General features: G+C 36.4%; 1 protein-coding gene across 4 annotated transcripts in view; it reads left to right on the plus strand.

Annotated features, from left to right (window-relative positions):
• AMPH (amphiphysin) overlaps positions 1-19048 on the plus strand; it is a 280138-nt gene that overhangs the window by 227282 nt on the left and 33808 nt on the right. Inside the window, exons 13-16 of one of the 4 annotated variants that reach the window (XM_049781869.1) lie at positions 5539-5562; positions 7689-7712; positions 10407-10439; positions 15857-15895. In XM_049781869.1, coding sequence (XP_049637826.1) covers positions 5539-5562; positions 7689-7712; positions 10407-10439; positions 15857-15895 — 120 coding nt within the window. The remainder of the gene's footprint in view (positions 1-5538; positions 5563-7688; positions 7713-10406; positions 10440-15856; positions 15896-19048) is intronic. The other 3 variants (XM_049781870.1, XM_049781871.1, XM_049781872.1) reach the window with 3 other exon arrangements.

Genomic DNA, 19048 nt, shown 5'->3' on the forward strand with positions numbered 1-19048 from the left:
GAAACTTCAGTGTTCTTTGGAATATTCTCTAAAATTTTGTGACATTCATCATCATCAGTCAGTTTGAGGGTTTTGCCTTGGAACCAAGAATCCACTGAATGATTAAGATGTGGTTCAGATTATATTATTCCGATATTTCTCCACTACACTTGATCTTAGCCAGAAGAAGCGATACTCCAAGATTTTTTATCATATAGCAGCCAGTAAAAATCATGACATCCTATCTGATTACTCTATCATTTGTTATTTTTATAGCAAATGGAGTACTGTGAATTTTGTGGGTTATATTTCAAGAACTTCTATCTGCACAAATGAGTCGAGAAACATTTTATAATAATTTTTAAATAAATTCATTCATGAGTAATAAAATTTCATGAAGATTTAGGACTAAGATGAAAAAATTTTGAAAACTAGACTGGATTAAAATTTCAAAAATCTTTGTTTGAAAGAACAATAGTACTACATTATGGAAAAATAACTGAGTGACTACTGCAGAGCAGACTTGATCTCCAAATCTAATCATATCTCCTCTTTGGGAAATAAGAAAAGTTGGGTTGAAATAACCTAAAACCCAATGCTGTTCAGTGCGACTTGTTCCTTTTGCTTAAATTCTTTCCCTTACATCTTACCTTACCTTGTGCTTTACATAGATGTTTTTATATGAACAGAATGGCTCAGCTTGTGATCTCTGTTGAGTTCACATAAGTGAGTACTTCCTTCATGATACTGAGGATTGATAAATGTGATATTTCATCTAGCAGTGCTCAGGGCTTACTCCTGGATAATCCCAGAGGGATTACTCTTGTCAGTGCTCAGGAGTCCACATGTGATGCGTAGGATTGAACTTGGGTCCACCACATGCAAGGCAATTCCTCCATCCTGTTGTTTATTATTTCTTATGAAAAAAGAACCCTTGATCGCTACAAGAATATAAATCTCAAAAAAATATGTACTAGCTTTTGGAAACCATGATTCTCAAGGACAATGAAGCATGAAAGTGTAAATTATCTAAATAATCAGCACTTGCATATTAAATGGAGGCTTCCAGATCCAGGAAGAATGGCTTTCAGGACATAGGCTCAAGAAAGTGAGCAGGCAAACAAACCAGCAGCAGAATTTTCCTTGTTACTCAAAAAAAGCATTTTAATTCCCAGGTCAGTGTACCCCAGGAAGAATGCAGCTGCCCCACTTTGCTCTGTAGTTGTGCTATTTTTCCAGTAAATGAGTCACATCCCAACACATAGAAAACATCGTTCCAATGCAACAGTCACAGTGGAAAAGCAAAGCAGAACCCCACCACACTTAGTGAATGAAGAGGGTAATTCTAAAGACCCAGTTTATTTATTTGTTTATTTGTTTATTTGTTTGTTTATAAAGGCTCAAACTAGTTTGAGCCACCTATATAACCTCTCTGGTAAGGACGTTAACCTTGACATTCACAGCCATAAGTTTCAAGAGCATATGGGATAGAAATGAGAAAACTTCAAACAGAAATGACAGAACTGAAAAATTTGGTAGGGAAAATGAAAAATGAGGCCTTCATAGGAAGGCATCACCAGTAGAGTAAAAACTTCTAGGAACAGAATAAGTGCTCTAAAAGATGACCTGCATAATAACTTTAGATAACATTGGAAAGTGGAAAAGAAACTTAAAATAAATGAACAGATAATGAAATAAGTGACAGATGACTATAGAACTTTGGGATCAATTCAACAGAAACAATGTAAGAATAATTAGAGACACAGAGAACCAGAAAGAAAACTAATATGAAGAATAACAGTCAAAAGTATGATTGCTGAGAAGTTTCCAGAGCTGGAGTCCACCCAAATCCTGGATGCCTCAAGAGTACCTCAAGAGTACTAAATGAGACACAAAGAAAACCACCCATGACACATCCTATTCACAAAGATGTTAAAACCATAGAGATAGAATATTGAAAGCAACAGAACAAAAAAGGAAATTACATATATAGAAGCATCCTTGAAATTTACAGTAGATTTATCACAAGAAACCCTCCAGGACTAAAGGCAGTGAAAAAATTCAGTGAAATGAACAACTCACTAAGAACACTTAACCCTAGTCTCTCATTCAGGAAGGAAAAATACACAGCTCTCTGGAAAAACAACAGCTGGGGAACTTTACAGACTTAGAAAACGTTAAAAGAAGAACTGAAGGGTCTTATTTTAAGACAAGACAAATGCAGAAAACACACTAAACTTCTGCAAAAAAGATGGAAGAAAACTACGTGACTATAATCTCAACATCAGTGAACTAAATGCACAAGATAGATCAAAAATGAATCATAAAACTAAATCCAAAAGTTTGCTGCCTGCAAGAAACACATTTGAATAGTCAGAAAAGACTTAAAGTCAATGGTTAGAAGATAATCCTTCCCCCAAAAAAGACTTTAAAAGGCTGAATTGGCCATACTTTATTAAATATTAGATGGCATGCATATTAATATATACATGTATCAGATGGTTTACATACATATTAGATGGCTTAGTCTAGGCTTCAAGGGTTATAAGAGATAGAGGATGATTTCTTTTTTTTGTTGTTTATTTTGTTTTGTTTTGGGGCCACACTTGGTGATGCTCAGGAGTTACTCCTGGCTATACACTCAGAAATAGCTGCTGGCTTGGGGAACCATATGGGACGCTGTGGGATTGAACCACAGTCTGTTTTAGGCTAGTGTGTGCAAGACAAATGCCTTACCACTTGTGCCACTGCTCTGACACCTAGAGGATAATTTCTTAATAATCATGGGATATATACATCAGGAAGTAATCACACTCTTAAGCAAATGTATACACAATGATGGGACAGCAAAATACATAAAACAACTGGATTTGATAAAAGGATCAATAGCAATACAGTAAAGTTGGAGATTTCAACATTGCCCTGTCACCTCTTGATAGATTGATAAAACTAAAACTTAACATTGGCTTTGAAGGAAGAAATGGAAAAGAGGGAGTTAGTATATGTGTGTGTATGTATGTATGTATGTATGTATGTATGTATGTATGCATAAATAGATATATGACTTTTGTTCCTCCAAAAAGCAGGATACATATTTTCTCCAATACGCAGGACATTCTTTAAGAAAGACCACATGCTGGGCCATAAAGCATTCCTCTATAAATTAAGAGGATAAGAATTGTGTATCAACTATCTCTTAGACTATGATGCACAGAAAATAGAAATAGCTTTTAACACCTGGAAATTAAATAGGTCACTACTAAAACACCAGTAGGGCAGAGAAGAAATCAAAGAGGGACTCCAAAGATTTCTGGAAACAAATGAGAATGAGGAGCACACAGTAAAAGTAGTTTTCAGGAAAAGTAATTATAACATTGTAAGCTCATACTATTTATGGATAACTGTTACTATATTTAGAAAATTCTACAATACTCTTACCAAAACGTTTCTAGAAGCAATAGATTTTGTATAATAAAGTGGCAGGCTACAAAGTTAATATGTAAAAATTCCTGTTTTTAATACAAATAATAAAAGGGAATTAAAAAAAATCAATACCATTAACAGTTTTGCCTCAGAATATCAAGTATCTTGGAATCAACTAAAGAGGTAGAAGACACATGGCTGACCCTGATTCAATCCCTAGCACCTCATATACTACCTCGAGCCTGCCAGAAGTGATCCTTGAGTACAGAACCAGTAGTAAGCCCTGAGCAGCAGGTTCCCTGAGCACCACAAACAACAAAACCAAAACTTCTGTGACCCAGAATAATATGAAACGATATTGTAAAAAAAAAATTCAACAAAATAAACACCTAACCAAGAATATTCTATCCAGCTAGATTATCATTCAGATTTGAAAGAATGGCTCTGGGCTTCATGAACAAGGGACAGTTTAGGGAATTCATAACTTTAAAACCAATTTTGTAATTTTGTAAGTAGTATTAAAATTAATTATCAGGATAAGTTCTCAACATATGGCACTGTGTATGGCCCTCACAATGGTGCATATGGCTGCCCTCTACTAGATTAAGAAAAGTATATTTACTCCTAGCTTGCTTATATTTGATACACTTTAAATAATGAATAAACATTTTGTTTATATGGGTTAAAAAAACAAAGAAAACAAATAAACTTCAAGAAATGAAAGACGACACAAGGTAGTAGAGACACCTAGCCTGCTCATGGATTGGGAGGATGAACATTGTTAAAATGGCAATACTTCCTAAGCACCATAAAGATGTAATATAACCTCTATAATGATGCCCATGAAATTTTCAAAGAAATAGATTAAACACTATTATTTTATATTCATATAGAATTCATATAGAAATGAATCCATATAGAAATTAATATAGAATTCATATAGAAAAATAAGCCTCCACAAATAGCTAAAGCGATTTTGGGGGAAAAGAAGATGGGGACATTACTTTCCCCAGCTTCAAACTGTACTACAAATCAGTAGCAACTAACAAAGCATGGTACTGGTTAAAGACAGACCTTAGATAAATCCAAGTACAGTTTTTGTTTAGTTTTGTTTTGGTTTTGGTTTTTGGGTCACACTCAGCAGTGCTCAGGGATTACTCCTAGCTTAGAAATTGCTCCTGGCAGGCTCGGGACACCATATGGGATGCGGGATTCAAACCACCGACCTTCTGCATGCAAGGCAAATGCCTTTCCTCCATGCTATCTCTCTGGCCCCCCAAGTACAGTTTTTTAAAAATTACCACTGGCATATTTTTATTAATATCTTTGTTTAAGCAACATGGTTAAATAAACATCATGTTTGTAGTTGAGTTTATGTCATAAAAATTTCATCCCCCCCACTTCACCAGTGCAACTTTCCCACCACCAATGCCCTCATTTTTCTCCTCCCCACCCCCTGCCTGTCTTCGATTACCATTGTCTTGAATCTTGATAGTTGTTGGTGTACTTATTTCTCTAACTGCACTCACCAATCTTTTGGTGTCCATCCATGTTTAGGAAAATTTCATGACATCTGCATAGTATCCCATTGTGTATATGTGCCATAGTTTCTTTAGCCACTGATCTGGAACCACCTGGTTCCAGATTCTGGCTATTGTAAATAGAATTGTAATGAACATAGGCATGCAGAGGACATTATTGTATTGTGTTCTTGTACCACTGGCATATTTTAATGTTCAGTTGCTGACAGTGTCTAGTGATTATCATTGAACTTTATAGACATGAGACTTTCTTATCTCCAAAGATACTTGCTCAATTTAATTATTAAATATTTCATGATTTTTATCACATGAACTTTTGTTTCTGGTTTGACTTTTGTTTCTGGTGTGACTTCTGTTCACTTTTTATTTTTACTTTTATAATATATTTATTTAAGCATCATGATTACAAATATGTTTGTAGTTTGAGTTTCAGTTAAAGAAAGGAAAAACCCCTTCACCAGTGTAACCTTTGCACCACCAATGTTGCCTATCTCCCTCCTCCCACCCCCTGCTATCTTAAGAACTTTTATTCCCTCAGCTTTTTTACATGTTTGGGCTTTGATTATTAACAATACTTGTATTTGTTTGTTTTTAGACATTGCCTTGGGACCTTTGGACGGTAAGTTTACTGAGATTTCTTTATTTTGATGTATTTGGGTTCCAAAATTTTTTCAAACTACATATTTAGGTTTTTTTGTATGCATAAAGTATATGTATATATATGTGTGTGTATATGTGTGTGTGTGTGTTTTGTTTGGCAACCACACTCAACACTGCTCAGGGTTTACTTCTGGTTCTGCACTTAGAGATCCTCCAGGCAGGATTCAGAAGACCACATGGGACACCAGGGATTGAACTGGAATTGGTCACATGCAAGTCAAGCACCCTACCCACTATACTATCTCTCTGGCCCTAAAAGCTTTTTATATTTAATATTCAGTACATGCATATATTATGACAATGAGTTTTCCTTAAGTAGTTATCATTCTCCTTTCAATTCAGCACCTAGAAATAGTGGCAAGTGAATCGAATTTCTGGGTGAGCAAGAATTAAGGTTGTGTACTTTTATGTTTCTTCATGGCTCAGGTAGATACTGGAATGAAGGACATTCACATTTGGTGTTGCTCTTAACTGGAATGTAAGAGAAGTGTGGTTGAAGCAATCCAATGGCAGGCTTCCTCAAGATTTTGCGCATTAGATCCAGATCATCTCATTTTAATCTGTCGTCTGCTGTTTATATCTGTTCGATATCTAACAACTAAAATTTTCTAAACCTGTTTTTCTAAAACATCTATAAAATCAGAACAACAACATTTGCCACAGAAGGTTGTGTAAGGGAATAGTGCAATAAGATTCATATTTATCCCAACATGTATCAATAAAATGGTAGTTAATAGAATGTGATTGATTTCTTGAGATAATCTGTATGCAAAGGTGAGTATTACCAGAATTACCTGTGGAATAGAAATACAACTAGCTTTGTGCTCTGAAAGTAACCGTGTTTATTTTGAGCTTCACATCTAGACATACAGTCTTTGTCTACTCCGTCTTTGAAAAACTCAGGTTCTTTTACCTACTAACTGAACTTAAATTTCATGTTTTCATCATTTTTTTAGGTGAGCCTTCAAGGGAAAAGTTTGGTAGTTCTAAATATTTTATGCAACTGTTCTTTTTAAGCAGACCTTCTTGTTTTGAAGTAGCAGTTTCTTTGAAGCAGAAAAAGTGGAAGCCAGCAAAATCCCTGGCCACATGCCTATTTGTACTTCAGAATGTGGGCTTAGAGTAATAGTACAGCAGGCAGGTCATTTGCCTTGCACATTGACAATAAAGTTTGATTCCAAGCATCCCATATGATCCCCAAGTACAGCTAGGAGTGATTCCTGAGCACAGTCTCAGGAGAAAGCCCTGAGCATAGCCAGCTATGATCCCAAAACAAAACTAACCAAAAAAACAACAAACAAACAAACAAACAAACAAAAAACCAAAAAAACACCAAGCAAATAAAAATAGAGATTTTTCTCTTCACTGAGATTCTATTTAAGATCCTTAGATTATAGATAAGCAATTTTGTTTGACATGCTATTTTAGAGGACATTCATACTGGGAATGATAATGACAAAACTTTGAAATTTAGACATAATTGCTTAATTGTTTTGATTCCGTTTGCATCCCTGATTTTGTGTGTGTGTGTGTGTGTGTGTGTGTGTGTGTGTGTGTGTGTGCGCGTGCATGCGTGCTAAGAGGACACCCTGAGGAATAACCTCCAGATATCCTTGAGGCAATCAAAATTATTATATCAAAACATTCTTTACCAGAAATTCCTCCAAGTCATAATCCAGTATAGGATAAGTTTAATAAAGATTTTATTTTCATAGTCTATCAGAGAATATGGCTAATTGTGTGGATTTGTAGCTATATAATTGTGTGGATGCTGGTATTTAATCTTACTTTAATTTACTCAGATTTTTATTTCAAAGCCTATAAAACACAAACATAAACATAAACACAAACCATCCTTATTGATACTAGACAAGGACAGACTTAGTTAGAAATTGTGTAGTGTAAAATGGTATTAGCATAAAACTCACTCCTATTATGAATGCAAGTTGGAAATTTAATTTCAAACTAGTAAAAGCCACAACCTTTAGCAGAATGTTAACTTTGGACTGCAGGGGGTTTGTTTTTATTTTATTTTAAGTCATTATTTTTTACTTTCTTACCTTGATTTTTTTTTTATTCATATAGACAAGTGCTGATTTGGTACAACCGGTAGGTAAATGACCATCAATTTCTGGATTTTTTAATAATTAATAAGAATTATACACATGGCATTTTATCTAAAACGATCTGTGATATCTCATGGCATTATTAGACACAGATTTTATCTTAGGCTCTTTGATTTAAATGCTCCTAGTTTTGTGAAACTGCTGTCACCCTTCTAAAGAGCTTTGTGCCTCTCATCAAATATTATCCTATTTTGTTTCGTCTTATGTTTTTTTTTTCTCTTTGCTGTTCTGCATGTTCTAAAGACTGAAGCTTCAAAAAGTCTTTCTCTGTGTAATCTGATCTTGGAGGAAGCTCCAGACAGTGGGTTGGCCGAAGAAATTCAAAGATCACAGATTGATTTTGGTGCATTTATTTGGGGCCCTGATGCTTGTATAGACAGTGTCAGCCAGTATATTATCCAGGGTGGATCTCAGGAAGACTCTGCATGCTTCTCTGATCTAGAGTGTGACACTGAAATTGCCATTCAAATGTTATCCCCTTCAAACTGGCCTGTCTTGGGGCCATCCTCCCAAGGTGGAAATGAAGAACCATTCCCAAAGCCTGTTCCTGAGATTGAGTGTACCATTGCTGCTCGTGTGGACATGGACCAGCTTTGTGGTTTCCCTGGTGCAGAGATACAAGTCTTGGAAACTGATGGCCTGGTCAAAGAAAGTCAAGATGTCAGAAAGCCCAAAGAAGATCAGCAAAGGATAGAAGATTCTTTGTTAACAAATGTGAAGAAATGTGAAAAGGTAGACACTGAAGCTATTGCATTAGAAGATACAGAAGAACTTGAAGGGAAATATGTAAAAATTCAGGAAATAAGGCATTAGATTATATAACCATTGCAAATCAAGGCTGAGATGCCTTGAAAATCAATGAAGAGGAAGCTAGGAAAGATATAAGACATAGATGTAAGGAAAATATAAAGACTAGTGAAAATTATATTGAGAAAAGTGATGTAATAGTAAAAGACATGCAAAGACTAGATTTGGCAGATAAATTTAGTCACAAAGATGGACTTGAAGATGGGATTCAAATTGTAATAAATAATTGTGCTATTATAGAAAGTTCTGGAGCAAAATCTGCCAGTCACATAGATAATTTGAATCTTCCTCTGTGTATTTACTCTGCATCTAATATTGATGATGCTGGCCTGGAGATAAAGGATTTATTAAGAAAAGATTTACAGAAATCAATTATGTGATCCTAATCAGAATACAAAATATTACTCAGCAATGGGAAGTATAGATACTGATGAAACTCAGCATGGGGCTTTGTTACATGACACTAGAGGTGACAGGGATAAAAATCAATCTGTTATTTTACCAGTAAAACCTGAACTGATAGCTCAGTCTAAGACAGGTCTTAATTATTTCCTGGGAACTAATACAAACAGAAATAAATGGTATTTTTATAAGGCAGGGCATTCATTAATAGAGGAGCCTGAAAGTACAGTGACTGGAAACTCTAGTCATGCCCCTCATTTGCCAGGAGCTACAAACACAGAATCTTGGGGAAAATATACAGGTCAAATTTGGTGGCCAAGCTTGGATTCAGAAATGAATAATATTTGTCAGAATTTTCTGGTATACCAGTTGGCCAACCAAGATCTGCCACTAGGCTTCATTCTGATAACCAGTGGTCTGTCAAGCACATGGAAGTCCTAAATAATTGCGGGGACCATTTAGGTATAGTAATTAAAGGGCTGAAGATAGACTTATTAACAAATGTATGTGAAGAACAAGCAACTGCTAGAGGCTGGGAACAAAGCCAAGTGATAGCTAGATCATTGGTTCTGGGAACTTCCCAGAATGTTAGCACTGGGAGTTCCTGTAGTCCCCAAGAAAGTGACATCAGAAACTCAGATTTATCTGAAGATGAAATTGCTAATCAAAGATATGGATTGTTGTATCAAGAACTAGAGGCTGATAAAGAAGAGGTACTTACCCCAGTCTGTAGTGTAGAGTAGCCAAGACTTCTGTAGGCTCTGTCTTTCCTCATGTCTCCATCTACTGCATTATCCATCTCTCTCTCTCTCTCTCTCTCTCTCTCTCTCTCTCTCTCTCTCTCTTCTCAGTGCCCGCCTTTCCGCCTTGGCAGATTTTTAAATCTGTACAAATCAAATGCAAATAGGCTGACAAAAACACTTATGTTCACAAAACAAAAAGATTATGTTAGGAACCAATTTGCTTCCTCATTACTGTGCTTATTATTCTTATTTTTATTTTTATTATGCACTAAAACTAGGTAGAACAGACTTATTGATCGTTTCTAATTTACTCCAGCTCAATAAGAACATATCAAATGGTTTATAACCTGCCCCACAAAAACTATTGTATCAGAATTTTACATCATATTATTAGAGAAAAAGTGCAAGTACTGCTTTTACAATATTTTTATGACCTGGAAAAGTAACTTTTGTTGTTCCTATCAGGAATCACCTTCTCATTATTAAGATTGTTGGTTTGGGGTAGAACTGAGCCACATCAGCAGTAATTGCAAGAATAATTGCTTCTTTTTGTCAGCCTATTTAAAATAATATAATATAGCTTTTTGTATTTTCTTAGTACTTCCATGTATGAGTTTTTGTGTTATTTTAAAATTTGTAGTGGTCTTTACTTTTCAACTTGTGTAATGGACATATATTAATCGTACAAAGATGATAAAATAACATAACTGATTTTCATTATTTAGGCTACTGGTGGTTCATTTAATGGATTTACCCAGGTAAGCTTTTATTTACTTGCAAAAACCCATATGCTAAGAAGGGTATAATTTTTAAAAAATTATGTATATTTCCGCTCACATAGCACATTATAGTATATATCTATACTACTATATTATATATATTTACACATTATAATATAAGATAGTAATCAAGCCTGTCAGAATAAAGCTTCACACCACCACTTAGAAATTCAATAATGGAAACTATTGGACATTTTAAGGTTGTTGTGAAGATTAAATGATATATGTACATAAATCCTACCCTAATCAATATTTGTGCCCCACCCTAGGGTGTGACCTGTTGATAGTATATTGGATTATTCCTTACTTGGTATTCTGCTCCCACCCTAGGGTGGTACCTCATTCTTGTATATAAAAGCAAGGGTCTGAGGAAGGCTGCGGGATTTCTTCAGCCTTATTCAAGGTTTAAAGCTGATGTCTCCTGAAGCCTGACTGCCTGTGAGTTTTCTACCCCCTGCTATCCCGAACCCTCAGACCCCCCAGCTGAACAGGGTGGCAGACGCGTGGTCTGAGCTGCAGAAGAAAGACCTCATCCTCCATCCCCCATCATCCAACCCCATCCAGGGCTAATATTCTACAAGCCTCGTAAACCTAACACATACTAAGTATCCCTTGACTGTAATTAGCTATAGTTAATGGAGTTCTGTTGATTTCTCGACTAGAAGTTACAAGCTGTCTTGAGCTAAACTAGATTTCATTATTTAAAGGGTAACATAGGAATATTTCAAACTAATAATACAGGTCTATAGAAAAGCTACAAGGTTTTTAAGAGTAAACTTTTAAAAATTGATTTGGGGAAGGTTGAGCCACACCTAGTGATATTCAGGAGTTACTCCTGGCTCTGTACTCAGGTCTTACTCCTGGGGTTGCTTGGGAGTCATATGTGGTATAAAGCATCAAATCCAGTAGGCCACATGCAAGGCAAATGCACAACTTGTTGTTCTATTGCTGTGATCCCTTATTGGAGCCAAATTCCATATGACACAGGACATCCTCTCTTTATAAATTAATCGTGTCACATGTCAATAATGCAGGTGTTTCCTTGCGAGTGTGTGAGAGCAAAGTGTGTGAGAGCAAGCTTTTTGAATTTTGAAAGCTTCTATAATTTTTCAACATTCTCTTTTGAAATGCCAAGTTAAACGATGTTTTTTTAATTTGGGGGATGTATTTTGGGTTTGTTTTGGAGCCACACCCAGCAATGCTCAGAGGTTGATCTTGGCTCTACTCTTAGGAATTACCCCTGACCATGCTTGGATGCCAGAATAAACCGTCATCTGCATGCAATGCAAACACCCTACCTGAGTAGGGTACTGAGCTGAGTACTATTTCTGTGGTCCCTAAAATATTTTTTTATTGCCATGATTTAAAAATTTTGTTGTTGATGTTTTGGGGCCACATCTAACAATACCCAGGGCATGCATGTTCCTGGCTCTGCACTCAGCAATCACCCCTAGAAGCAATCGGGGGACCAAATGGTGCCAGCGATTTCATTCAAGTCAGCTTAATACAAGATAAATAAATGCCTTACCTGTGAGACTGTTTCTCCAACTATTTTTTTATTTTAAAACCATGAAGAGCCATTTTTTTGTTTCGTAGAAAAACCTGTGGTTCTCCACCTGTGTGCATGACTTTCTCATCATGATTTCTGAAGTTTGTTTATTAACTGATCTCTCTGGAAAGTGAAGACATAGAGAACTCTAGCCTCCTTTCCACGGAGTTCAATCCTTTCTTCTGGTCTTGGTGCCCATAGAATTCCCTTAATGAAGTAACTCAGCCATTGATGACATAAGTGTTCTAAATGGCCAGATCATTCCTTTTGCATCTTCCTTCATGCCAACTTTTTCTTTTCCTCTGCAGAATTTATTGTAGGATCTTACTTATTTGCTTATTGGTTGGTTTGCTTGACTCTTTTTAGATATTGAGCACCAATTCAGCTCTAGGCTTAGGGGTTATTTCTATATTAAATATGCATAAATTAATACAGTATCTTCATACAGTATAATTATAGTTTGACAACATAGTTAAAATACCATTGACATTTAAGGTTTTGAGGTATAAACAACCATTACCACAAAAGTACTAAGACCCTCACCACCTTTCTTTCCCCTTTCCCACTGCTTAATGATGTTTTTAATCTAAGGCCAAGTTTTATTCTCGTTCAGTACTGTTACTTATTTTGCCTTTGTATCCATCAGCTGAGTGAGGTTGTCAGGTATTTGTCTACTTTTAGATTTATTTCACTTAACAAGATACTCTCCAGTTCCATCAGCAAACTGCATGATTTCATCTTTTCTAATAGCTACATAGTATTCCATTGTGTGTATACCATAATTTCTGTATCCATTCATCTGCTGTTAGATATTTGCGTTGTTTAAATATCCTGGCTATTGTATTAAGTATGTAAGCATATTTCGTGCTCATTTTAACTTTTCAAATTAATATTTTTCCATTTGGAGGTAAATGCTGAGATGGAATTCCTGGGCCATATGGGAATTCCATTCTTACTTTTTTGGAAATTTTTACATGTTTTCTGTGGAGAATAAGCAGACAATGTTTCACCAACAGTAAATGTCTTCTCATTTTGTGGAAAGCATTAAATATTTAGTTTAATCTTCTTGAGGAACCTTCCTGTCTCTACTTTTTGGTGGTCCTAGTCTCAGGTAGCGACATCAGTACTTGTTGGACCATTATTTCTAGGGGCCTATTAAATGTATGCTGAGAATTTCCTACATTCTTTTTACTACTCACCCTCCTTCCTACAAAACTTGTTTATTTGTTATTTAAACCTTTAAAACACCTTTATTTTCAAAATTAAACTACATCATTCTGAACTTTTCAGGGAAAAAAAAAACTGGGCATAAAAGTATCTATACATACCTGAAATTGTATTTCTTGGATGTCACATTAAAAATCAATTTTCCGGGGCCGAAGAGATAGCATGGAGGTAAGGCGTTTGCCTTTCATGCAGGAGGTCATCGGTTCGAATCCCGGCGCCCCATATGGTCCCCTGTGCCTGCCAGGAGCAATTTCTGAGCCTGGAGCCAGGAATAACCCCTGAGCACTGCCAGGTATGACCCAAAAACCAAAAAAAAAAATCAATTTTCCCTTAGAAGTTTGAAGGCATTCTTAAACTCAATTTGACATTTTCTTTTCTCATACAACTTCTATAAGAGACTGCTTACTTTATTTTCTAAGTTCAAAAACCTATTTCAATATATGGGAATACTGGCTTTTCAATAGTATCCTCCTATTATGACATGATTATGACACTTTCCCATTATATCTGTAAGTGTATTATTACTAATAATAATATGAGGGCTTTTCTCTTCTTTTTTTTTGGGGGGGGGTCCACACCTGGCAGTGCTCAGGGATCACTCCTGGCTCTACGCTCAGGAATCACCCCTGGCAGGCACAGGGGACCATATGGGTTGCTGGGATTCGAACCACAGTCCTTCTGGACTCAAGGCAAATGCCTTAGCTCCATGCTATCTCTCCAGCCTGGCTTTTCTCTTATTAAGTCTGGTATTTCCGCTTGTTTCTAACTATTTAGTTCTTCTTTGAGATGTTTTTCAAATACCTGATAAGGACTTACAGCATCATGTGAGCATTCCTTACATATGAAACTTACATATAAGCGATACTTGGAAGAAATAAATGGCAAAGAAGTTTCTCAGATAGGTAAAGCTCATTGACTCTAGGTATTGTTCTAGAATTTTCCAGTTCAGCTTCCTCTTTAGGATCCCCTGACATCATATATTTTAGCAACTTACTTTATTGAGCAAGTCAGATTTCCAGTTTCTTCTTGTCTGGGTGGGTGTGGATGGGTGATAAATGACTCCAAACCTTTGTGTAATGGGAGGTGAATAGGGAAGAATTTGTGGGTCTTGGAGTTCAAAGAGAGAGAGAGATTTATATTCTCAGTCATTGTTATGTAAATTATAACCTGTTCTGCTATTTTCCTAATATGCCTCTATATTCCACCTTACCAATCATGTTTGAATACCCTCTAGATACCCTTTGTGGAAATCTCAAGTCTGTGCAGGAGTCAGATGTGGTACTGCTTGCTTGAATTAATAATATCTTGAATAATCAGTTCCTTTTATTTCTTTCTTTCTCCACACTTCCCTGTGCTCAGTGATTACTCCTGGTAAGGCTTAAGGGGCCAGACTTGAGGCTGGGGATTGAGCCCAAATTAGTCACTTACAAGGCAAGCAACCTAACCACTATGTTTACTTTCTTGACCTTAGTATCCCTTTCTTATTATCTTAACTTCTATTTCCTATTATCCCCATATTTCATTCTTAACACAGTTGAGTTCTGAGTAAAGAATTGGATGGTTTTTATATCACCACAGGTGCATATATTTTTGTCCCACCGTGTTAATGTTCATTTATCTTTTTCAGTTCCAGAATTTTGTTGCTTTTATCATTCTTTTGATGTCTCATGTTCTTATGAGATTTTGACTTTTAGAAACTAGCTTTATAAAATTTCCAACAAGCTGGAGTGGGTGGTTTGCATGCAGAGTGTCTCCTGAGCATTGGTCTGAGACTAACTTCAGCACCACTGGGTCTAAAGTTAAAAAAAAAAAACCTGGATGTAACAGAACTGAGCCTATTCTCAGTCATTTATCTTTTGTCAGTGTCACTAGCTCATCTTTCCTGCTGGTGTTACTGATGTCAAATTTTTGAACTTGTTAGAATACAAAAAATTCCTCTCGTCTTGACTACAGGGTTTAGGACACAAGTGCAGCTGTCATTATAATGAAACGTCTATATTCTCTGAAAGATCACTATACTATTCCCTTAAATTTTTTCTAGCTTGAATATATTGCATAAAAGTTTTAAGCTATGACTCACAGAATAATATATGGATGATATGGTAAGATCAAATTTAATATAACTTGAAGTTTAAATGTGTAGCTGAGAGACATAGATATCTGAAGTTGCTCATCAAAGATGTCCTAAAGACGCTGACCTTTATTTAATGGTTTTTATTGTCATCCTAATCCACTAGCTCAAATTTCTACTTCTAAAACCTCATATCAAAAATTACTTTTGAAGCCAGAAAGGTAATGTTCTTCCTGCTTTACATTCAGCTAACTTGATTTTGATTTTCTGCACCACATTGGAATCTCTGTACCTTGGCAGGAGTGACCCTGAGCAGAGCCAGAATAAGCCCGCAGTACATCTGGGTGCGGTCCCCTCTCAAATTACATTTAAATTTCAAAATTGCCTAACTTAACAGAAATTTCTAAAACTTTCTGATGTACTTTTCTGACAAAATGTTATGGGCTCTAATTTATATGTGTGGTTTTCTGCCTGTTTCTTTTAAAATAATGAATTTATTAAAACTATATTATTAAAAATGTTAATCTTCTGTTTCCTTCCCAAATTCAGCCCCAGGACACTTCATTATTCACGATGCAGACAGATCAGGTCAGCAACTTGGTAAATTGATTTGGGAAAATTATTCATTCCCAACTATTCCATTCATTGATCATTCTAGTTTCTCTGGAGTTTGATTATCTAGTTTCTGCATCACCTCTTTTCAAGAATATAGAAAGAAAACATTAAAAATTTTCAGTGTGCCTTTATTTCATATTTTATTTTATGGGAATCATTCTCAAGCTGTGATCAGGAATTCCCTACCCCTCCTGTCTCAAGGAGTTATGGGGGGTGGAGGATGGACCATGTGATGGTGCTAGTGTTGGAGACAGGATCTGCCATATGCAAGATAAACACCTTAATCATTATATATATATATATGTATTTATATATATATATTATTTAAACACCTTGATTACATACATGATTGTGTTTGGGTTACAGTCATGTAAAGAACACCACCCATCACAGTGCAACATTCCCATGGCCAATGTCCCAAATCTCCCTCCTCCCCACCCAACCCCCCTGCCTGTACTCTAGATAGGTTTTCTATTTCCCTGACACATTCTCATTATTAGGAAATTTCAAAATGTAGTTCTTTCTCTAACTAAACTCATCACTCTTTGTGGTGAGCTTCATGAAGTGAGCTGTGACTTCCAGCTCTTTTCTCTTTTGTGTCTGAAAATTATTATTGCAAGAATGTCTTTTATTTTTCTTAAAACCCATAGATGAGTGAGACAATTTGCGTTTTTTTCTCTCTCTCTCTGACTTATTTCACTCAGCATAATAGATTCCGTGTACATCCATGTATAGGAAAATTTCATGACTTCATCTCTCCTGACAGCTGCATAATATTCCATTGTGTATATGTACCACAGTTTCTTTTTTTTTGTATGCAAAAACTTTTTTTAAACTTTTTTTTCTTTATTTACACATCTTGATTACATAAATGATTGTGATTAGGTTTCAGTCATGTAAAGAACACCCCCTTCACCAGTGCAACATTCTCATCACCAATGTCCCAAAACTCCCTCCATCCCACCCCACCCCCACCTGTACTCCAGGATTTCCAGTTCCCTCATTCATTCACATGATTATGATAGTTCTCTGTGTAGTTATTTCTATAGCTGCACTCACCACTCTTTGTGGTGGGCTTCATGAAGTGAGCTGGAAGTTCCAGCCCTCCTCTAATTGTCTCTGAGGATTGTTGCAAAAATGACTTTTATTTTTCTTAAAACCCATAGATGAGAGAGACTATTCTGCTTCTTTCTCTCTCTCCCTCTGACTTATTTCACTCAGCACGATAGATTCCATGTACATCCATGTATAGGAAAATTTCATGACTTCATCTCTCCTGATGACTGCATAATATTACATTGTGTATATGTACCATAGTTTCTTTAGCCATTCCTCTATTGAAGGGCATCTTGGTTGTTTCCAGATCCTGGCTATTGTGAATAGTGCTGCAATAAATATAGGTGTGAGGAAGGGGTTTTTGTATTGTATTCTTGAGTTCTTAGGGTACATCCCTAGGAGATATCACAGTTTCTTTAGCCATTTGTCTGTTGAAGGGCATCTTGGTTGTTTCCAGAGTCTTGCTATGGTAAATAGTGCTGCAATGAATATAGGTGTAAGGAAGGGATTTTTTTATTGTATTTTTGTGTTCCTAGGGTATGTTCCTAGGAGTGGTCTAGCTGGATTATATGGAAGCTCGATTTCCAGGTTTTGGAGGAATCTCCTTATCGCTTTTCATAAAGGTTGAACTAGACGGCATTCCCACCAGCAGTGGATAAGAGTTCCTTTCTCTCCACATCCCCACCAACACTGTTCATTCTCATACTTTGTAATGTGTGCCAATCTCTGTGGTGTGAGATGGTACCTCATAGTTGTTTGATTTGCATCTCCCTGATGATTAGTGATGTGGAGCATTTTTTCATGTGTCTTTTGGCCATTTGTATTTCTTCTTTGTCAAAGTGTCTGTCCATTTCTTCTCCCCATTTTTTGATTGGATTAGATGTTTTTTTCATGTAAAGTTTTGTCAGTGCCTTGTATATTTTGGAGATTAGCCCCTTATCTGATGGGTATTGGGTGAATAGTTTCTCCCACTCAGTGGGTGGCTCTTGTATCCTGGGCACTATTTCCTTTGAGGTGCAGAAGCTTTCAGCTTAATATATTCCCATCTGTTAATCTCTGCTTTCACTTGCTTGGAGAGTGCAGTTTCCTCCTTGAAAGATGCCTATAGTCTCAATATCCTGGAGTGTTTTGCCTATGTGTTGTTCTATATATCTTATGGTTTTGGGTCTGATATCGAGGTCTTTAATCCATTTGGATTTTACCTTTGTACATGATGTTAGCTGGAGGTCTAAGTTTAATTTTTTGCAAGTGGCTAGCCAGTTGTGCCAACACCACTTGTTGAAGAGGCTTTCTTTGCTCCATTTAGGATTTCTTGCTCCTTTATCAAAAATTAGGTGATTGTATGTCTGGGGAACATTCTCTGAGTATTCAAGCCTATTCCACTGATCTGAGGGCCTTCTTTATTCCAAGCCCATGCTGTTTTTGATAACTATTGCTTTGTAGTAAAGTTTAAAGTTGGGGAAAGTAATTCCTCCCATATTCTTTTTCCCAGTGATTGCTATAGCTATTCTAGTGTGTTTATTTTTCCAAATGAATTTCAAAAGTGCTTGATACACTTCTTTGAAGAATGCCAAGGGTATCTTTAGAGGAATCGCATTAAATCTGTATAATGACTTGGGGAATATTGCCATTTTGATGATGTTAATCCTGCCAGTCCTTGAGCAGGGTATGTGTTTCCATTTTCGCGTGTCCTCTCTTATTTCTTGGAGCAGAGTTTTATATAGGTCCTTCATATTTTTAGTCAAGTTGATTCCAAGTATTTGAGTTTGTGTGGAACTATTGTGAATGGGGTTGTTTTCTTTTTTTTTTTTTTTTGGTTTTTGGTTTTTGGGCCACACCCAGTGATGCTCAGGGGTTACTCCTGGCTATGCGCTCAGAATTCGCTCCTGGCTTGGGGGACCATATGGGACACCGGGGGATCGAACCGCGGTCCGTCCAAGGCTAGCGCTGGCAAGGCAGGCACCTTACCTCTAGCGCCACCGCCCGGCCCCGGGGTTGTTTTCTTAATGTCCATTTCTTCCTTATTATTATTGGTGTATAGAAAGGCCATTGATTTTTGTGTGTTAATTT

The sequence above is a fragment of the Suncus etruscus genome, chromosome 10 (assembly GCF_024139225.1).
Source record: "Suncus etruscus isolate mSunEtr1 chromosome 10, mSunEtr1.pri.cur, whole genome shotgun sequence".
NCBI classification, from domain to species: Eukaryota; Metazoa; Chordata; class Mammalia; order Eulipotyphla; family Soricidae; genus Suncus; species Suncus etruscus.